The sequence below is a fragment of the Papilio xuthus genome, unplaced genomic scaffold (assembly GCF_000836235.2).
Source record: "Papilio xuthus unplaced genomic scaffold, Pxut_1.1 DF825946.1, whole genome shotgun sequence".
Lineage (NCBI taxonomy): Eukaryota > Metazoa > Arthropoda > Insecta > Lepidoptera > Papilionidae > Papilio > Papilio xuthus.
Genome location: NW_013532703.1, coordinates 10,924,561 through 10,947,086, shown reverse-complemented (window position 1 = coordinate 10,947,086; position 22,526 = coordinate 10,924,561). Strand labels below are relative to the sequence as shown.

At 33.4% G+C, this 22,526-nt stretch overlaps 1 protein-coding gene across 1 annotated transcript in view; it reads right to left on the bottom strand.

Annotated features, from left to right (window-relative positions):
* Positions 1–426: 426 nt before the first annotated feature.
* The window catches only part of DIP-beta (Dpr-interacting protein beta), a 42,328-nt gene continuing 20,228 nt past the window's right edge, over positions 427–22,526 (bottom strand). Inside the window, exons 3-9 of the mRNA XM_013320305.1 lie at positions 19,671–19,777; positions 16,684–16,869; positions 16,318–16,510; positions 12,870–12,998; positions 7,818–7,937; positions 857–1,027; positions 427–653 (exon numbers count right to left, since the gene is read on the bottom strand). Coding sequence (XP_013175759.1) covers positions 427–653; positions 857–1,027; positions 7,818–7,937; positions 12,870–12,998; positions 16,318–16,510; positions 16,684–16,869; positions 19,671–19,777 — 1,133 coding nt within the window. The remainder of the gene's footprint in view (positions 654–856; positions 1,028–7,817; positions 7,938–12,869; positions 12,999–16,317; positions 16,511–16,683; positions 16,870–19,670; positions 19,778–22,526) is intronic.

Below are 22,526 nucleotides of genomic sequence, written 5' to 3'. Positions count from 1 at the left end.
AAAAATTTCAAGGTCAATCTTTTGGGATTACTTATTTAATTTTATACACAACTTTGAACATACACTGTTTAACAATTAAGCACAATTATTATGACACATTCACTTCCTTGGTTAAACCACGTACCCTGTTAAGACTTGCGGCGTCATATTTACTTACATACAATTTTGTTGAAATTTTTCTACTACTGTCCTTTTACATTTTAAACAAGATTTTTAAAAATTAACTATAAAAATGTTTACGCCAAATATTATAATTTATTGAATATTTTTTTTATTTATTTCATAAAACTAAATGAAATGCAAAAGTGGTATCACTTCCAGATTATTAAAAACAAATGTAACAAGATATAATGTTAAATAGTTTAAAAAGGAATCACTGATGTAATACTGAAGTCTTAACTTTGCACATGGCTTTAAAAGTTACTTTTAACACACTGTATACATTAGGGTAGTTATTAAAAAAAATGCAGTGGGCAGAACGCGGCGCGCAGTGTTCGCCTGTGGTCCCCCGCCGCCGAGGAAACCCGCGTCTTCCACGCGGTTCCCGCCTTCCCGCAGTGGCCCCTGCAGACTCGATCGTACGTCGTTGCTTTCCTCTGACGCTGTATCATTCTCTTCCTCGATTCTTGATTTTCGATGCGGCAGCTCCATTTCTGTGCACGATTTTGATATTATATTGACTGATACATAAGTTATTTAATATAAGTGCAGTAAACTTTTATACAATAAAGGTACAGTGACCTTGAACTTTAAAAGTCCTAGTGTTTTTTTCTTTTCATATTTAGCCAAAAATATCCTTAGTTTTTCAGTCTAAGATAGACTTGTTTATCCAAATGGGATCTGCTATAGTACTCACCATATAGTCTGATGTTCCCTTCAGCATCTCCAATAGAGTTCTTGGAGATGCACTTGTATCCGCCAAGGTCACTGCGCTGTATATTTCTGATGACAAGACGCATCTGCACACTGTACGAAGAGCTCGGGATCTCCGTCATTTGGTATTTATCGTTCGATATTATCATCTCACCTGCAACAATTACGCTGTTATCGTATTGAACGTTCAATACCAATTAATTACTATTTACAACAGCAATTTGCATTAATTAGCGCTAGTGTCGTTCAGTAAAAGTTTTTGTTTATTGACGTTATCAATAATTTTGGAATTAAATGCGATCGGGAGCAAGGAAATACAAAAATTATAAAAGCTTTGTGCATTTTTTTGGATTTTGTTGCTCTGTTCCTGGGATGACACCAGGGTAAATGTTATAATATTCATAGCAATTACACACTTATTCTTTTGTAAATTTAATTGTAAAATACTTGTTTATTACATTGGAAGGATTACCGAACGAAACTAACGGAAATATTTCACAGTTTTTTTTTAATAAGAGAAACGGGTAAAGGTTTACGGACAAAGAGGTTATCATCGACTCCTAAGGACAACACACAAGGAACACAACACTAGGAGATCTGCAGATTTGTTGCCGGCTTATTATTGATATAAGCTTGTTACTTGAAGGGCCCTATGTTCGGAAATACCACCGTGGGTATTGCTAAAAATCCTTTTAGATCTTGATTTTATTCACGCTCACGTTATGTAGCTATCTGTGGCTATCGTAAGTTATATCCGGCAGTCAGTTTATAATAACATAGCCCTTTATTCGATAGCTTCTGCTCTTTCCGATCATTTATATTCGGCCACTTCCGACCATTGTCCGACCGGTATCGCGCTGAAATATGTTGTTTCGACATGTTAGCTGAACAATACATTGCTACACACTACAAGTATGATTTTCATTTAAATATTCCTACGAATTTTACGCTTATTTATATTTTCTAAAACAATAAAAATGTACGAAGGAGAACTTAGTTATAATAAATACTTATAAGTTAGTTACATGATGTATATAAAAATAACGAAACATTTTTTTATTCATAAAAATAAGTATTATCGTTTTCTATACCGATTGTTTGATATAAATCTATATATTATATAACGTAAGATACGAATATAATTAGGCCAGTAATTACAATCTTAATATCTGTGTTTAAATTTTATTTATTTAAATTTTAAATTTCGTTTCATTTCACTAAATAAATCATTTAATATTCACTTATGTCGTGTGCGAGTGATGAGGTCGTAAGAGATATATTTTTTTATAAATACGCCACAACTCTCAGGAAAGAATCGTGCTTCACGGATTCTGTTGAATTTTCTCCGTTGGCTACATTATTACCGCGGTCGAGGGTCACGTTGCTTTCCACTCACTCCACATTAAAAATTGCCTGCATTCCTTTAGTGCCGCTTATTTTGTGCCAGAGTTTTATTTTTCTTTTTTTCCTAACAATAGCTTATATTAATGCGGCTTTTATTTGAACATTTTTCGTTTATTGAACGACCTCTTGGTTGCAAACGGTGCCCTGGATAATGTTATTTTAAAATATGTGTTATTTTACAAGTAACTTTAATAAGTGCGGTTAAATAAAGTCAGGCTTATTAATCATTTTTAATAGAATTACAATTCGAATCAATTTGGACATGAACATGTAAGCCAAAAATCTAGCACAAAATTATAAATAAATAAATCAAATTGTACGTCAGAAAATTAATCCAACTCAACAAAAAAAAAATGCTGTGCATAACATTTTTTTTGGGAATTTTAAACTTCTAAATTAATAGGATTCGGGTAAAAATCGAAAATTAAATAACATAAGTTGTAGCGATAGAATTCGCAATATTTGTCGAAGGAGTTGACATTTCAGTTCAGTAATATCTGGAGGCAGAGATGACGACCGAGTGGGCAAGTGGCCGAGTGGGCGAACGTCGTGTGAATTGACCACAAATCTGCGGCGGCCGCGTTGCAAGCGACATCTGACGCCGCCCGCCTGCCAACGACACCCGCTTTTGTTTATTGCATAATAACTTCATTAATCTATTACAGTTTCATTTGCCTCCTTCGTAATATAAAATAAGCCTTAATTTAACAGCAATTTATAATTATAAGAGAATAAAAGGACGTTTTATCATCCCAGAGACATGATGACTGAGACATAGATACTGTGATAAGCAAAGCTCAATTAGAAAGTACTCGTCATTGAAAATGATTGAATTTCAAGAAACCTGACGTTTGTATTAAAATAAGGTTGTGGATGTGATATTGCATGAATTAAATCGAATATTGAATTTCCAAAAATTATAAACTAAGATTTCTCTGGACAAGGATTTTATCCCTTGTGATTTTTGAGCATAATGTTTAAACAAATAGCTTAAAAGATAATAAATGGTTTAATTAACTTAAATAATTATAGAAATAGTAAGTGTAAATCTTAATATTAATTTGTACTAACTATTTCATTCTAATCACGATGATGTTTCCTTTCGCAAGGGTGTACTTAACAAATTATTATGCCGTAAGCGTTCGCACGAACACTCTTATTAGTCGATTTCCCGTTTTTGGTAGAATTTGGGAGCGCAGTGTCAAAATAACTAGTGTCTGCATCTGAACCGACACCCAATCTAGGAACTAAGATCCGAAAACCAATAGATTGCTTATTTGATATTGGTTAAAGAAATACTATTGTTAGAAAGTTAACAATAAAGTGGGTTTTTCTTTTCATAATTTTAACAGTACTTTTAACGTTTCTTTAAATAGATTTGAAGTAACATGGAATTAACACAAATTTAATTAATTTCCTTTAAATTTGGGTAACTGCCACAACATTGTAATTAATGCCTGGCCTCGCAAAAATATAAATAAGAACTGGGGCAATTTAAATGACAACAAAAAGTTAGCGGATGTTTGCAGGTTGGTCCGAGCATATAGGACACTCCCATTCCATGTCGAGTGTTACCCCACCGCTTGTCCCGACTCGTCACGCCGTGTATTACCTAATTTAATTTGTAGCGGCCGCAATTTATGGCCTACACTGTGCTACAGCGCTACAGTGCTACAGTGCTACATCGTTACAGTGCTACAGCGCTACAGTGCTACAGCGCTACGCCTGTTTGTCACTAATATCGCAAGCCGGCTAGTTGCGTCCTATTTGAAGCGAAATAAACGCTAGCAGCCTTAAAAATATTTTATACACGCTGAAGTGTACTAGCAACTGGAAAACGTGATTTGATTGCATTCAACAAACAATCAGCGTGGTTTGACCGTGGTTTTATTTAGATGAAAAATTAAGGTTGAAAAATAATAATTAGTTTTTTCTACGTTTCCAATTTTGAAATAACTACGCAAAGTGGAATGAATTAAATAAACTACACTCTGACAAAATAAATATCGATCGAGGATTATAACAGCTATGACTATTTTGCTATATTTTGTCTATATTTTCCATTGAAATTTTAACTGTTATATATTGGACATTACAAACTTTTGAAACTTTGACCAACATTGAAAAGTGAATATAAAATTGAATTCTATTTGTTCGAATATTGTGGTATGCGGGAGTAAATATCGCGACTATAGCCTAAAGCAATTTGAAACGGGCGGGCCAGCGGTCTTTGTTGCATATCGGACGGTAATAGAATTTGGTCCGCTTTTTGCGCAGTCGGTCGCCTCCGCCGCGTAATGGCGGGTTCGGTTGCCTTTGTAACTGCATCTAAATCTGCCTGCATCCAGTATCCATCCGGTTATTGTGTTATAAAGTTATGACGTTTACTTTTTACGTTACCTTTTTTAAGAACTAACAGAATTATTAAGTGATGTACCTAGGAGAGTAAAGTATTCTTATGTAGAACTTTATATGAAAACCCATATATTTGTGTACTAATATTATGTCAAATTTATATCTTATCTGCCAACGTTTGTGAAGTAATCTAAAGTTAAAAGTCTATTTTATTAGTTTTTATAAAAATCCTGTACGCAAACATTTTTAAAGAATAAATCGACCGATCGGTTTAAATTTTAGTCTAAAGAGTGTTGTGTGGAAACTGGTTTTGTTCGTTTTGCTAAGCTACCGTGGGCAGCTGTGGCTTGGGCGGCGTGGGCGGCGTGGGCGGTTGGGCGGCGTGCATGTCCCGCGTCAGACTACGTAAATCCACGGCTAACTCGACTTTAGTGGCGGCCGTTGCAGCCCCCTAGTTGTTGTTTCCACGCATTATCGGCTAGTATATTGGCAAATTTGTTTAAATGCCCCTCTTTAAACGCCTGAAACTATCAGTAAATTTTGGTTTTATATCCCATCCCACGTTTTTGTTAACGTGCACTTTGAAATTAAATTTAAGAGAACACTAACGTATTTTTTAAATCAACATTCGATAAATATGTAATTAAATGTGTCACTCCTTTCTAATTCACGCGATTCCGACTTAGATTCTGCTGTGATCGTAGAAAGTAAATATTCGTTGTATTTTGTTGTTGTACCTATTTTTATCTCAATAAAAAGGTAGCAAAACTTTCGAAGATTTTCCTTGGTTTTCTGTAGAATCACACTTACACTTATTTCGATCCGTCTCATTCTCGTTAAAAAAACAGAGATTAATTTTGTTCTAAATTCGTGAACTTTGGAGGTCTCAAAGGATATGATTACTAACGTTGTAATATTTTAAACTCTTTATTCATTAAGCATAAAGTTCATCTCGTCCCGTCAGTAACCGATGAGCGGCTTTGTCCGTCTGTCGCCGCAGCGTAAGCAACTTTTATCCTTACGGCGCTGTTTTAATGAGAAATAATGAAGTTTCCGACCCTTCCGACGTTTTGTTAGGCTAAGAGCCTTATTTATATTAGTTAGGACGTGTTTTTACACTTCACTCAATATTTCTCTTTTACGAAATTATGTTTTTCTTTGTTACGTGAAGGAACGAAATTATTAATATATGTACATGTATAGGTAAAGATATGATAAAAAATAAATGAGCTTTTTGCTTTTCGTAGACGAACTATATGAATTAATAATACCCGTCAGTCTGTAAAGAAAATAAGAATGTTAAGTGGCTAGCGTTTGTAATTTTTCTAGACTTCAAAATGAGCTGAGTCTTCAAACGAATGAAAAAAGCCAAAGTGTTAAATTGGACAAGATTTAATATACGTGTAGAGTAATCTCAAACGTAAATATAATATAAATTAACAATTTTATTAAGTTGTAATAGACATACAAATATTTGAATTTGAAGCGTATTAAGGTTTTTTAATAGAATAAATATGAAAACTTTTCATTGCAGAAGACATTACAATACATAGAAGCTCTACCAATTCTTAAAAGTACTATTCAAAATTTGATGCGGATACAAAATATTTTATACAATACTGTTAACAAAACTCTGAATGTAGTTAAAATATTTCATTTAATATTAAAATTCATTTCTTCATGTCTCCATCAAAAACATTTTCATGAAATACTGTTTTTTTGTGTCAAAAGTTATTAATAGAGTAATAAAGCAGCCATTTTGTTTCAATATTTGCAATACTACTTTGCTTTTATCTCATTGTTTAGTTTTTAAAACACTGACATTTTTTTTTTATTTTAATATAAAAATAAAGTTTTGTTAAGACTTTTAATTATGACTTTTAATTTTTTAGTTTTTAATTTAGAAATTATATCCTTATAGTCTCTCTCTCTCTCTCTCGAAAGGTTCAGCTTTCCTAATTAGTATATTCCATTTAGTTCGATGTCCGACGTCTTCGTCTGAGACTTTTGGCAGTCATCCATGTCTTTGAGCATTATATTTTTTACTATAGTAAAAAAATCTTTTCACCCAGATTAACAAGGTCGTTCCATGGCTATTTATACATAAACTACATAGATATTAGAACCGATATAACAATGACATTTATAGCTTGTTAATTCGTTATAACGTTAACACCTTGTAATCAAAACGCTAATAAATAACGTAACGAAAACGAGCGTGACTCGATTGCTTATCTTCTTTAAAAAACACGTATAAAAACGCCGTAACTTGTTAGCGGGCAGCGGCGGCCCGTCAAAGGATCGTGGAAAGTGAGTAACGGTCCGCATAATTACTACTTTAGCGCTTTCAATGTGCTTTATGAATAATGAAATTAGTTGCTTATTCCGTTCTTAAGTTTCGTGCTTCGGACTTAATAAGCTTTATGAGTTACGAGTCTCCCGTAAATATTCGACTTTCTGCTCCGCTTTTCTGTTTAGGTCGTAATCAAAGATTGTAATTAGACTTTGTTTTATGTTATTCAGATTTTAATGTAGCGAAACGTATTTGAGTTGCGTAGACGCGGCTGTAAAATTATAAGGCTAATAAACTCTCTTATATTACAAACTTTTTTACTTAATTTTATTTTCATATTTTAATGAGAGTTAATTTATAAGCTTATTAAAACATTTTATTTACGATATTTTTAATAACATTACGAAACCAATTCAAGCTATAAATCAACAAGATGATTTCGTAATTGTCCTCTTTAAACATTGTCTAATGTCTTCAATATCTAAAACGTGTTTTGATTTTATAAGTAGAACTGTCCACTTTCAATAAACGTATGCCCGAAGTCTGGTGGCTCAATAAGATATCCGTAGGAAATTAAGAAAATAAACAACATCCATTAAGAGTCGATTGTCACTACGCTGTCACCCAAAGACGTCGAAGTCGATGTTTACCCATAATTCAAATATGCACCAAGCGAATCTGAAGAGATGGCAACCCTTATACAACAATGTAACAATTTTTAATTAAAAAAAATTGGTACTGGTAAACCAAAAAGGCCCACGATATTACATAGTTAGTATAAAGTTCTAGAATTGTTCAATATTTAAGTGAAGTTCTTGAAGTTTAATATAAACTTATAAAGTTATTTTAGATAGAAAATGTGGTTTAATATCGAGAAGTTATAAATACTCACCGTTCTCCCGGGTCCAATAGTTGATGGCCTTGGGCGAAGCTTCGACGTGGCACTGTAACGTCACGTCGGTGGCCGTCGGCGCGCCCACCAGCTGATTCGGCACTTGCACTAACGGGTGGACTGCCAAACCATATTATATTATCAGATTTATTAACACCTTCAACGTTACTACGATTTTAAATTAAATTCGAAGGCACTGAATGTGTTAAGCCTTTACTATTGTATATAAAATATTGTATTTTATTCAACAAATCAAGTGATATTAGTTCCGTAAGTTTATAAAAGTGTTAAATATTTAGAAAATTTTAATAAATATATTGAAAATACTCATTGTCTACTTGTCCACATAAAATTTTAAAATTTGGTATAATTTACTAGGCAAACATGTATATTTTTGTAAGGACAGACTTTTTAGTAGTGTAGATAAGTAAAATAAAAGTATAATTAAAATGATAGGATTGGTTTCGCGGCTTTTTTCAATCACCAGTGTATAGTGTATCTGATATTAGAGAGCGCAGTAGGTGGCGCTGCAGTTTCAACCGCATTTTTGTTTACACAATTTTCCATTTGCTTTTATTTGCCAACGGCGTGGTTATGCGCCTCACCAGATCCGTGAAATGCCTTTAACATTTCGTCTCGTTGAAGCCACCTTTAGCAGGCGCATTTAAATGTTATTTGCTTTGGCAAATGGTACTTGACATTAAAACTTGTTTATCGAACTGCAATTGAACAGAATTTTGCGCGCGAATACAATTTCAAAATGGTAAATCTATATTTTTAGCTAGAGATTTAAAGAGTTTGAGCGTATTTTATATATTTTTTGCAAATAAAAATACACCTAGACTTACTATTACTCAGACATTTTCTGTGCCGAGACACTTTTATCAAGTTAAGTAACTTTTATATAAACACTTCAAATTCTTTAATTATGGAATATGGGTTAGTCTCAAATAAACTAGTTTTCTTATAAAGTTTTCGCTTTCTAAATACATCTTGCTATGTAAATAACATTCATAGCAGTCTGATTAAATATGAATATAAAGGGATATGCAGCTTTCTAAGCTATTTATTACATTAGGTGGTAGTCTGTTTGTATACAGGGTGTACCGTCTGCGGCGCGCCGTTAAAACTCTCTGCCGCTGTCAGGTGTTTGCTTTGAACATTATCCAGAGACTGGCTGCGTTACTTCCGTTTGTATAACTTATTTTACTTCAACTAGTCTTCAGTATTTGACTTTAGCAACTGTTAAATTATTTCCTTCTTTAATTCAAAGAAAAGCTTTACTAATGAAAGATACATTGAATACCTAATTTAAAATGTTGAAAGCTTTTAACACTAAAAGAGGGGTAGACTGCTACAATCATGATACGTAGAACAAAAAATCAACAATAATTAATTCGCAAAATAATGTAGGAGTAAGTGTTTTTTTTAAACAACCTGTATAGTTATTTTCACTTCAAGGTCTTTAGGTTGTTCTTTTAATGACATTTGTCATTATATAAAATACGTTCTTAACAGATAAAGATGACAAACACATTTGTTATTCATCAAGTGAAACACTTTTAGAAAATTACTTCTGCAAATCTAGTTAATGCTAGATATTCTCTAGCCATTGTTTCTTAAAATACCTTTGTTCGCTGCAGACCATACTTTAATTCGTACTAATGTATTTAAGATATTCTTTTCTTCAAACGTTTTAAAACGATTAAAAGCATTGAAAAAAACCTTATAAAAATCTATTTGCAGTAAAGCATTAAAGTCAGTAATTAACTTTTGGTTTAATAGTTAAGCATTTCTAAAATACAAATAGGTTTTAATGTTATTTAGAACTTAAGGACTGAAGAACATTAAGAGGGAAAGGAATTTTAAAAACAGATTACTGTACAAGTGTAGGCACTATTACCAACATTCTAAAGCCAGTTTACACTGAATTAATGGGACCGGGTTTTCTCGGTCGGTCTTAGATCGCCGCTTATTTGCGGTTATTCTCTTTGACCGTCGTTAAGTTCCTTTGGACGGCTTTTACGAGTTTGAGTGGCCAATTTAGCGAACAAAATCTGAACGATCGGAATTTTTGTTCTAATTAATAACTCGAAGGCTCAACGAGAGCTTTGGTTATTAAATAAAGCGGAATAACGAACCGCGGGGATGTTCATCTAATTAAAATTAAGGATCAAATTGCTTTGTGTTGGATTAATAGTTTGCTAACATAAAGTTTAGCGTATTTTAATATCGTGTATATTGGATTCAATAGTTGATTAAGAAAATTTCTAAATGTGTAAGTGGATAGGAATTCCTCGCAGCAATCAAAAGTTGGGGCGAGTTTTGCCGGAGAGGATTTCGCGCGGAATTCTTGAAGTGACAGTTTGATTAACCGAGTGGCGCACACGCCACTGACTTCGGATTTCTTAGCGCTTTGTCGACGTCACCTGCATCGGACCACATCGAATCTCCGCATTTATTTATTTCTATTGGATGACCAGTTTGTTTTTAAACTTTTACTACACACAGTATAACTAAGCAACAACTTTTCTAAATCACGAAACAGCAAATGTATTTATATTATGAGAGGAAAATGACTCACAGTTAAAAATATATTCAACATGTATCATGTACCTTTTTAAAAAAGAAAGACAGGTAAAATAAATAGCAATTGAAAATCTATTAGACAAATTATACGATAGAAAGACTGCACCACAAGATAAGTAATTAAAAGAAAGTAGCGGATCCTTTTACAAATTGATTGCGATTCATTCACCTTGTTTCTTTTCTTAAATTCCATCCGACGTCTCTCCGGAGTGAGTTGAATCGAGTAAAAGAAACTCATCTCGCTACTGAGAACTTACAGTTACAAATGAAACGCTTAACTCTCAGTCGTCTAAAAAGTGTTTTTATGTTAACTGAAAGAGTCGGCAAGGCCGGCCGATAGGCTGTTATCGTTCGCTCTAGGGAGGGAAATTTAAATTAAATATTTGAGAGCGTTAATTTTGTCTCCTCATCGGGGAGCGACGCATTCTTTGTGAAGTAATTAAACGGAGTGGAAGGGTTCCAGGCGGTAGTTTGTTTGTTCGCCTGAAATTGCGTTTCCTATGAAGTGAATTTCTCCCACTTGTCACGGGCTGTGTCATTCTCTCTTCTGTTTGTTTACGTTTGGGAGGAGGGGAAGGGAGGATAAAGACCAAGACCGCTTCGTCTGCCGTCAAACAATTGAAATTCTATGATCCATGATAAATTAAACGAATAATCATGAACAGCATGTTTCTAATAAATTTTCAAGTGGTGTGTCATTCATTTATTATATCTTATTCAAAAATACTTTTGCCTTAATTTAGAAAGTCAGTATTTAATTTGTAAATTAAGTAATGTAATTTTTTATATAACGAATTTATATACAAGCGAGATTTCAATTGGTATCTACAATAGTTGCATCAACTACAAAATTAAAGTCAATTCTCACTTAATGCGTTGTATCAAAGAGCATTTTAAAAGTCCGAGCTTAAATACAGGAGTATGTATGCGGATATAGTGGTGTCCAATCAGACGAGTGTTTACATCGGAACTGCCAATAACAGAATGCAAATACGTAGCGGACAACACGTCCACGGTCCGGACGGTAGCGGCGCTCGCAAAAACTTTTATACATATTGCGCTAAAACCAAAACAGACGGAGCCAATTCTCTGAACTAGAACAGTTAATTAAAAATTTAATGAAACGAGAACCGATATTGGAAAGGTGACAGCATAGTTTATCTACAAGGATTTTAAATATTCACACTTTCTATATGTATTAATTCGATTTTGGATAAACCGAATTATAATCAAACTAGCTGGTGCCCGCGACTCCGTCCGCGTATAATTAAAAAAAAAACCTAATAAGTAGCCAATGTGTTTTACCAGACTATCTTCTATTTGTGTGCCAAATTTCATTAAAATCCTTTAAGCCATTCCGGAGATACCTTCAACAAACATCCATCCATCCAAGAAGTAAAATATACGAAGTAATTTTGTTTAATGACAATTATAAATTAGTATCCAACTATACTTTCAACATTAATGAATTTCTTTTTTAAGAAACTATAATATGTATTGAAGTCCACAGATCTTAAATAATTACTTGGTTACAATTAAATCGCTATCGATCGTACCGTATCAGTAATATCCATAAAGTTAGGATGTGTAATTAATGCAAATCTGTGCTATTAGCAAGTATCCAATCAATCTGATATCAATTATACGAAAAAATATTGTAAAATATACAATCCAAGAATGTATTGAGAAGGAGTGATACTAACATTTGTAATTACGATTTTTTTCACTTTATATTCAGTTTTTTAAAAAGGTGATATTATTTCATTACTAATTAATCTTTTGGATGGACCAATGGGATCCCCCATTCAAGGTAAAATGAAGTTGTAAAGGGAAATAGGAAAACAAATATATACAAAGAAAAAATACATAGTAGAATTTTGTCTGGCCCAGTAAGTTGTACAGTATATTTAGGGGGTGTAAGCATAGCATTCCATCCATACTGATTGCTGATAGTCAACAGGGCAGTAAACACGGCGCGCCGACTACAAACGAGCTCCGGCCACATTCTGATGCAAGGCACGCCGCGAAGATGATACGTGATAACACGAAAATCTCCCAATTGCTTACGTGCGCGATGCCGGCTTCGCTCCGGCTAACCGAGCATTGAATAACTCCCGGTTATAAATTAGACTCGAAGATCGTCTGATAAGTGAGTTCGCTACGTGGCTTTTTTGCCTTACGCAGGTGAGTAGACTTTATCGATGGGTAAATTGATTCATGCCTCGAATTTGTAATCGCCGTGTTCATCTCGGAGCGTGTTTGCTTAAACCGTTACAACGCACATTTTGTTTGATATTGAAATGCGGCATAAAAATATAGAAAGAAGTCTGTAATTTTTCTTATTATAATATATGGATTAGAAAGTGTAAGAGATAACAACATGTAAGATAATTTCAATCCTATTGCTTTTTGTATACTTTATCTGTCAATAGTAACTATGTTTACTTGAATATGTTTACTCACAATGTACGTGCAGCATGATCCGCTTGCTGACAGAGGGCGGCACTCCGTTGGCCGCTATGCACAGGTACGCGCCCATCTCTGACCGCGTCACCTTCGTTAGATTCACCACGTCGCCCTCCAGTGACGTCACTGCACAAACAACAAATGAATAAATAACTTGAAGTAATAAAACAAAGAGATAGTCAATAGAAGAAAAGTTCATGGAGCAAATAGGCTTGAGATAGGAATCCATAATTTTATTACTGCTTAGGTTCTTTGACGTACAGTTGGAGTTAATAATAAGGGTAAGGGTTACTAACCTAATTTCGTATTACTAGGAATTTTAAATGTAGATGGCGTAGAACTTGTTTTATTCTATTATAACTAAGTTCAAATAGTTACGTCTCAAGGATTCGCATTTACGAAGCCAAGCTCAAGATTGATGAGATGTTTCCTTTATCAATACTACTGCTTACTTTACATTTCGTCGAGAAGTGTTTGGAAACACTCCGTAACGCCAAAAGTAGACGGTGCTTCGATAAACAAGTAACATTAATGGTTCGTTGTCGAGTTGTTTTCGTGGCACCTTCGTGAAATGGCACCTAAGTACGTTTACAGCTATTATTCAAACAAGAGGATAAAAAGCTAGAGCAATATTTTCCAAGGAAACCGAAGGGAGTTTGATGGTTTAAAGTGTAGAGCTCTCGGTCGACCGCGGCACGACGCGACGCTTCGTTAGCAAACAAGGACAGCACAGCGACTAACTGGAGTTGCCTTGTCGTGCTAGGACCCATAGTATTCTTTAAAGGTAGTTTCTTAGGTAGGTAGGTCATTTAAAATTTTCAAATGACATTCGATAATCGTTAAGTTTTGTACCAGTTCCAGCTTCAAGTTTAAAATATATATTTACGTATTTAACAAAATGTCTGTTTTAAATTTGTCAATGAAACTTTCATATCAATATATTTTTTTGCCAAATGTGTGTAAATGTATGAAATGTACATAGACAATTTTCATGACAAAAAATATATAAAGATATAACTCGGACTCTCCATGGATTTCTTAACCATCTTCGGAGCGGGCTGTTGAATAAACTCGGCTTGTCGATGTGTCACAAGTCAAGTGACACTCAAGCACCATAGATTCTAGTGGTTTGTTCAGGAAAAAAATTACATCAATAAATGTTGATCAAAACGAATAACCATATTCCGATGATATTTAAAACTTTAAAAAAATAAAATAGATTAAAGAAGAATAGTTTTTAAATTTTCATTTAACTTTTCCTTATTGTAATTAATAAAAGTAGGAAATAACGTTTTCAGTTCATACTTAAATATTATTTAATACCTTCATTTAAAAGAGTACCCTTCCGTGAGTTAAAGAGACTTGAACATTCAAAGTAATTTATGTAAAGGAAACTCAATAAGATGGGTGTAACGAATTCGACGGAGCTCTACGCTGTCATTGAAAAACTATATTCATCGCGTTGTCCAACCCTGGAACTTTCCTCATTGGAATATTCCGCGAAGAAACATTGCCTCAAGTAATGGATAGCCTGTATTGTTTCCTCTTCAGATTTATGGAGGTAACTTGTAACGGCTTCTTTAATTAGACTTCTTTACTCAAATTGATGATTGTTACTGACGTTCGGTTATTCAAAATTGTTTGTCTTGATTTACATAGCAATATAAAATTTATTTATCAATTAAATGTTAAATATTTCCTCGAAATTGACAGTGTTGTTTGTCATTTATGAACTTAGTGAAAATATGGGAACACACGAAAATACATTAGTTCATCGTTATTAACGTGGATGTGTGCCAAGGTTTGTAGATGTAAAACAATTACAAGATTTATACTAGGAACAGCTTGAAGTTTAAAGTAGTGATATCTTATGAATTTAGGAACGTACATTCAAACACAATATTTTACAACCTAAGGAAAACATTTAGTTACTGTAGAAATATATCTGATGGTAGATTTAGACGTGAAATCCGAAGTTATTCAGTTGTATTGGTACAATATTAATGTATCTAATTATGGTAGGAGTATATGCGGCAAGTCTAGGACAGGTAATGAATAACTAGTCTCTAATCTTAACGGATTGTATAGAAGTGCTCTGAGCGTTGTGAAAGTCATTACCGGTGGTAGTTTGTTAGCTTAATGAATTGACTGATGGCATGAGAAGGTCTGAACACTGGTAGGGTTAAGTAGGATCTGCCGATTAATCAACCTGTCAGTACTGTTTCCAATTGCTATTCGACACGAATTCTCAATATAACCACTTGTAATTATCAATGTTATAAGTGTGGTACAAATCGCTTCCATAGTACAAAACAAACGTAATCTACATAATGTCGATTTACTGAACGAATAACGTATTTTATGTATTCGTATGTAACAATATTTTCAATTGCATCAATTTATTACATTTGTTTTCTTAAATCATTTAGTCGACGACTTAGAAAATTAGAATAAGAAATGTCTCACTCCCGGTGACAATCGAACTCATATTAATTACTTGAGCTTTTATGAAAATAGATAAAATGGAAATCACGAACGTCATAGAGACTTCTTCGATTGACGGTTTCAGTCCCGGGGTCCTTCCTTCTTTGTTCCCTTTTATTCGGCCAGCATAGATGAGTAGATAAGTAATTATTCCCGGACTATCTACAGAGTGTAATCCCGAAGGATTAGAAAGGGCGGTCTGAATGGTAATAGGAGCTCCTCGAGGTGCTGTGCTCTGATTTACTGCTAAAATTCAATAGTGAAAATCTTAAGCTGTGATTTACTTGACGTTCAATTTTAAATGCTTAAAGGATTTTTTGGCGCATTGAATTGTAAATGAAACTGTTGCAAATGAAGGATTTTTCTAATTACTTATTAATTTCTACGAATATAATTATATTGGATTGCATGGTGGAGAAAAAAAAGGTATTTAATGAAGTATATGAATAGTTGTTTTTATATATTATATTTTATTTGTTTTATCTATTTCTGTGATCCTACCGAATTAAAAGATTTGTTAGATTACCTTTATAACATTCAATATGAATAGAAATTTCAATAAATTTTGAAAATACATTTCATAAACTTTATTCGCTGAATCCATTACCGTTCATTTGTTATTTATAGAAAAGTTAATTGAATATAAAGTATTTTCATTATTAAGCCCGACGGATAGATTCCTGTCAAAATATTTTTATGGGTATTATTATTAAAGTTGATGTTTTTTTGTTTTTAAACATACAAGTTCAGAGCTTATTAAAAATAAATTTAGAATTGTTTGTCAACAACAAAAAGAACTTTTAATTATTCATATGTGTTTGTTTATATCCTATTAATAAATCAATGTCAAAACGTAATCCTTTTTAATGTTTGAGTCTGTAATTGTTTGGTGAAAGAAGATTAAAATTTTGGTCGTTTGTTAGGGTAAGACAGAATTCAATTATAAATAATTTATTCCCACCTTTTGTTTTTCCTTGGGGGCCGCTCCTTGAGATAATGTCACCGCCATCTTCCCTGCGCCACAGGATCTTCGGCGGGGGGTAGCCGCGTGCCTTGCACACCAGCTTTGCTGAACCACCTTCTGGTACCATCATGTCTCCTGATGTCTCCTCATATATTATATCTGGAGGTATTACGACCTCCAAAAATGCAGTCTAAAGAGTAAATAAAATTATGTAAAGTATATCATTATTAATGTGTACATAATAGATTAATGATTGCATCAGCTCTATTATTTTCATAAAGTAAATAATTATTGCCAATGTACAAATAAATTAAAATACCAATTAAATAATGAGTATGTTTGAGTATGACATTTCATTAATACCTGCATTTTCATCGGATCTGTGTTTACTTGGCACATGTATTGTCCCCTGTCCTCCCTCTTCACGCCTCTTATGTTGAGAGTCCACGTGTTGTAGTCGTTGTGAGTCACGCTCAGCCTAGCATTGTTTGTGATAACGTGCTCGTGTATCGCCAGGATCGCCTTTGTGTCCGCTTTGATCCACGCAACCTGTCTCAGACCACAAGCGAAAACATTTCATTTACATAGTGCAACTTAACGGATTATACAAGTGCGATTCTCTCAATGATCCCACAAGGCGAGAACTAAGCAGTTATAAAGAGTGTAAGTAATGAAGACTTTTAGATGGAACAAGTCTAATTACAAGCGAATACTTCCCAAGAGGCGGTGAGATCGTCGAGCAACACTATCTTGTTGCGAGCGCCTCGCAAAATGCCCTCGGAATTTTTAATTACATTTTGGTCTGGTCGCCGGCGTGGCGCTGTGAGCCGGGCTGTGGGCGCGCGCTCACAGCGCCCTCGTTCCGCCCGCTTACCAAAAGCGTCGACATTGCAATAGAAGCTAATTTCCTGCATAGCGCCTAACAAAAAAAACGAACAAATGTCCACAAAATATGACGTTTTAGGAATTCCAACACGGTTCGTTGGGTATTCGGAGCAGTATGCATGAATAATTTACAATGTTATTGCAAACAAACACTTCAGATAGACTAATTAGTTTTAACTTAAACATATCTTTTTTAATTCCTAATTCTATGTGCATTGTAATACCTAATGTGCAAGAATTAGTGCAAAGGACATATTTCAGTGCTATAATATTAAGATAGAGGTCTACACAACACGTTCTCTTAGTAACAGTGCTTGTGCATAAATACTGTATTTTGATACTTTAAGTGCCTATAGTGAAGTATCGCTACAATATGTGAAGGTTAAAAATGAATGTATTACATACAATGATAAACAAATAATAATACTTTCATTTTATAGCCTTTACAACCCTTTGTATTATAATTTTGCTTTGTGAGCTTTTGTTTATTGTTTACGTTCGTTTATAAAATTATAATTTAAAGGGTTGCTATGGTAAATTGCGGTGCAATCTTAATCGTAAAAATTTTCCTTTATTATTTATTGTAAAAAGTTTTTACTTAATTTTTTTTAAAGAATGTTATTATATGAATAAAGTCACATCGCAATTTAAAGTGCAAAAAGTTATATATTATTATAAATAAACACAATTTGTGAGATATTTACCAATTGTCAACTCATCCATACCAGCGGTGCATATCGAAGTTTTGTTAGCTTCAGTTGATTTGTGTAATTTGATAAGTAAATAAATTAAAATTCAAAAATACAATAAATATTGCATAAATTTACTATAAAATTGTATTAAATGATAAAATATTTTATATAGTTATTGTTAACAAGAAGCTATAGAGCTGTGGAACATTTCAGTAAAGTTCAAGTTAGCCTAAAGGGAATTGAATATACGGTATACTGAAGTAGGTAATTGCTTACTATGAGCAATATTGAAGAGCAAACACATAGCTATCGGTAGTTGCGATCGAGACAAGCCGTGATGGAATGGAGTGGCCGATATTGCTTAATTATAAAGGCTATTTAGTTAACAATCTAACTAGGCATAGTAAATGGGAAGTCCGTGGACAGAGATACACCGAGGTGGAAAAAGTTGCTGGACCAAGCCAAGGCCCACAAAGGGCTGTAGAGCTAGAAGAAGATATTAGTTAACAGCCATAATAATAATAATTTTTTATTAATTAAACACAGTTTTACATTTTTTACGTTATATTACTAAGTGTTTGTCAAATAGTTGTTCGTTAAATTTTCGTATACGATAAATTATCGAATGTTTCAATCGTGGAAGGCTATGGGTATAGATTAACTGTTGGGACGGTTTGAGAGTAATGCCTTTCGAAATGATTGAACGGGGACCAAGAGGCTTTATTTTAATTTCGTAAAGTGACTGTTTTGCTACATATTCTTGCCTAAATTAAATTGGCTCGTCGAAGAGGATTTGCATGTTTATTTTAGCTTCAGATTGATGTGTTATGAATGAGCTATAGTTTAATTCGTAATTATAGTATGTTAATAATAAATAAATATTGAAACTTTTGAAATAAATAATATTTATTTCAATTGTCACATGCTCTGAAGATATGTGTTAACTATTGTGTCTTGTGCATTTAAGCAAAAAAAAGTTTGTAACGTTAGCAAATGTGTTTGCTAAAATATTTTAACTATTTAACTTTATATAATTCTATGTGCAATTGTGGTTGTGTGCAAGTCTTGCAGTATTCTATATCTACTGTCTATTAAACAAACTTGCAGGTTATTGTGCAATTTTAATTATTGTGTTACACTCTATTCTAGATAGAGATAGTTTCTAGAAGGTGTGAGTAGAAGAGTGCTCAAGAAGTACACAGATTGTGTGCTAAAGAATGTGCAGGGAGTGTGGAAGTTTGTGCAAAGTTCTATTGCCTGAGATCTGATATGTGACGTTTACTTGGCTTTATTATCGTTACAAATTTTATTGGAAGTTTCATATTTGACGTTAAATATTTCATCAAATTACATCCAAATTTTCATCTTTACGATATTAACTTATGTTCATATTTTTACAATAAAGTATTCAAGATTTTTAAGTTTTTGTGCTTTTGTTTTGCTTAATTCTTCTTAAAGTATTTTTTTTAAATATTCTATTTTTAACTATATAATTAAAAATAATTTATTTAAATAATTAAATTTAAATTTAATTAAAGTAGATATCATTACTTTGTTTTCTTTATATTAACTGCATTTTAATCAACACTGATTTAGTTTAACTTTTTGAGTATGTTACAAACATGTTACGTTTAGTCAGTGTTACAAAATAGGCCATGTAACTTGCACATTACCAGATCTCATTCCAGTGCTGACGGTGCGTCACTATTCAGTCGGCTAGCTGTATTGAGTCAGTTTGATACACACCCTGGCAGTGGCGGAGTCGCCACTCACCCTGTAACCGCCCAGGTTATTGACTACACAGGTGAACATCGCGTCTCTCCCCTGCGCGATTGTCACGTTCTCCAGAGGATACAAGAAGTCCGGCTCCAGACCTAGGGCTGAACAAAACAACAAATATTAGTAATATAATTCTCAAGCAGTGAACCCTATTTACATTGGTTGTGCAGAAAGTATTGTTATCATATTATCTTGCTAATGTCACAAATGTATGGATGGATATTTGTTAGAATATATCTCCAGAACGGCTAATATAAAGGAGTCTATCTGAAATTTGGCAGATGTAGAACATATTCTGGAAGAACACATATGCTACTAATATAGTTCTAATATTTTGTTTCTTTTTAATTCTACGCGGACGTAGGTGCGGGCGACATCTAGTACACTACACTTTTTACATGAACTCTTAAAGTAAGAAAACGATTTTAGTTATTGAGTTCACTAGTGTTTAGACAAATGAGTCTAGAATTTTTATCCAAAAGTAAAAGACCTAATGTCAGAAATGAACGAATGAACAAGCAAAGTAATAAACGTTCTCATTTTTGTTTACATTTTCGCGCTGCATGAATACCGTAGTTAAAAAAGCGCAAATACGAGTTCAAATAAGCGTTGTGATCTCGCGCAATGCCAATTAACTGAAGAGGAATATAATCAGAATATAATAATACGAAAAACGGCTATATTAATCGATGTTATCACTGCAATTACGTAAATTGAGTATTTAACATGAGTGCTTTATATTTAAATCGGAATGAGCTCGATCGCGTTACCATCGTATCGCTGATTTACCAATTTATTGTTATTTCATTACGCAGTAATGCAAGCTCCGCTATTACATCAGCTTCAACAATCATCGCATTAATATTGTATCGCATTAAACTAACCAAGACTTCTGTAGTAGTACAAGCAATCTCACTAGTAAATTATCAATTGGGAATAGTGGATATTTTGTATAACACTAGCTGTTGCCCGCAGCTCCGTCCATGCTGAATTAAAAAAAAAATTAATACCCAAAGTATGTGTTCTTCCAGATATATTCTACATCCATGTCAAATGGTAGCGTGATCCATTTAGCCCTTTTGGAGATATCTTTTAACTCACAGCCATTCAACTATCTATCTATACATCTAAACTTTCGCATTGATAATAATAGTAATATTTTAAATATAATAAAGATCTTATTGTTGTTTCCGACACAACTTGTACTCTTCTTTAATTTGATAAGTTCAAATATATAACAAAGGATTTAATAATACGTTTTTAATAGCTTAATTAGGTACTAAAGCGAACAGGATTCTTTGCTATTTATTTAAGAGAACGTTGCTATAACATTTTGAAATTTTTAACGTTACAAAAATATTGAATTTCGTTGTTAAAATACGTATTGTAGTGTTAGAGTGGATAGCTGGGGGCGTCAATATTCTACGTGACCAGTTCCTTGTGTCTGCGGAGGAGACATGTGTCGGAAGTGAGGGCTATCTATTTGCTCATAGAATGGCGATCGCATGTACTATTGAATTATTTAGATACAAGCGAATCGGAGACATGCGAATGCATTTACAATGGGACGAACAGGACGCGGGTAACAAGATTGATGGTGTTTGAAAACATAGTCCTTACAAGATAAAAGATTAGTAGGTCCTTATGGTGATTCAAATTTGTGTAACTTCTAAAGTTCGGTTGTTTGTAATCAATGGCATGGACAGTTTATAAACCGAGCAGTTATTTAAAATTCAAAAAGGAAAATATGAATAATTTTAAAAGTAAGCAACCGGCTTAGACTTATCAGTAGGCTATTGTTTGGTAGCTTGGTTTACCAAATACAAAGAGCATTTTCCCCTCCTTTAGATGCATATCTATATTATCAAAATTTATTACTGTTTATAATTTGGTTTAATGGTGGCCACCTTAGATTTTCCTCTTATTACCACAAATAAAAATAAGAATAAAAACAAAAAGAAAATTATAATTTTATATTAAATTTTTTGGTGTGACTTACTATCAAGAAATCGTTAGATTCCAATCGAGAGTGATTTTCATAGTTGTGATATTATATCGTATTCGTTTTTGTATTGTAACAAGTTCTTTAAGACTATACCTTTTAAGGTTAAATCACTTCATACATATATAAATAAAAGTCAATAAAATTTATTTTTAAACAACTTCAATAAGGACAAGGTTCCCAATTCGTATGTATGTTTTTTTAAAAGGTAATTCTTGTATGGTAAATATTGCTAATTGTGTAGTTATATAATGTTTTAACACAGATATCTGAATGAACTATAAGTGTTTGCATAACTTAGATTTGAACTAGTTAAAACATTGAATACGAAGGCACTCGGAAGTTCCGCTATAAGCTGGCGGCGAGCTTAAATAAATACAAGCTGTTTGGTGCCGCCGGTACCAATAAGTGTAGAGACAACATCCTTGGTAACAGATAAGAAAATAAACAATTTTCAATTTACATTCTGTAAAATGTCGACATGAATTCTAAAACTAAGCAACCGGCTACAGTTTATCTATTTATTGCACATTACATGATACTCGTAATAGAATGATGACTACCTAGAGATGAAGGGTAGGGGGGATTCTCTCAAAATGGTCTGACGAACTTTTAAGATTTTAGGTGCCCTCTGTATAAAATATTGTCATTCTTATAAACATTTTCTTGATATCTTTGTAATTTAATATGACTTAGAAGTAAATGTCAGATGTGATTTTGTTCGTAAGTAGTTTTACATTTTGTTGTCCCAACACAAAGTTTGAAGAAGACGGGACGGATTTCGAATGCAGTTGTGGCTACGAGAGTCACACTCGTAGATTTGTTTGCGTCTAGTTAAATGTTCCTCC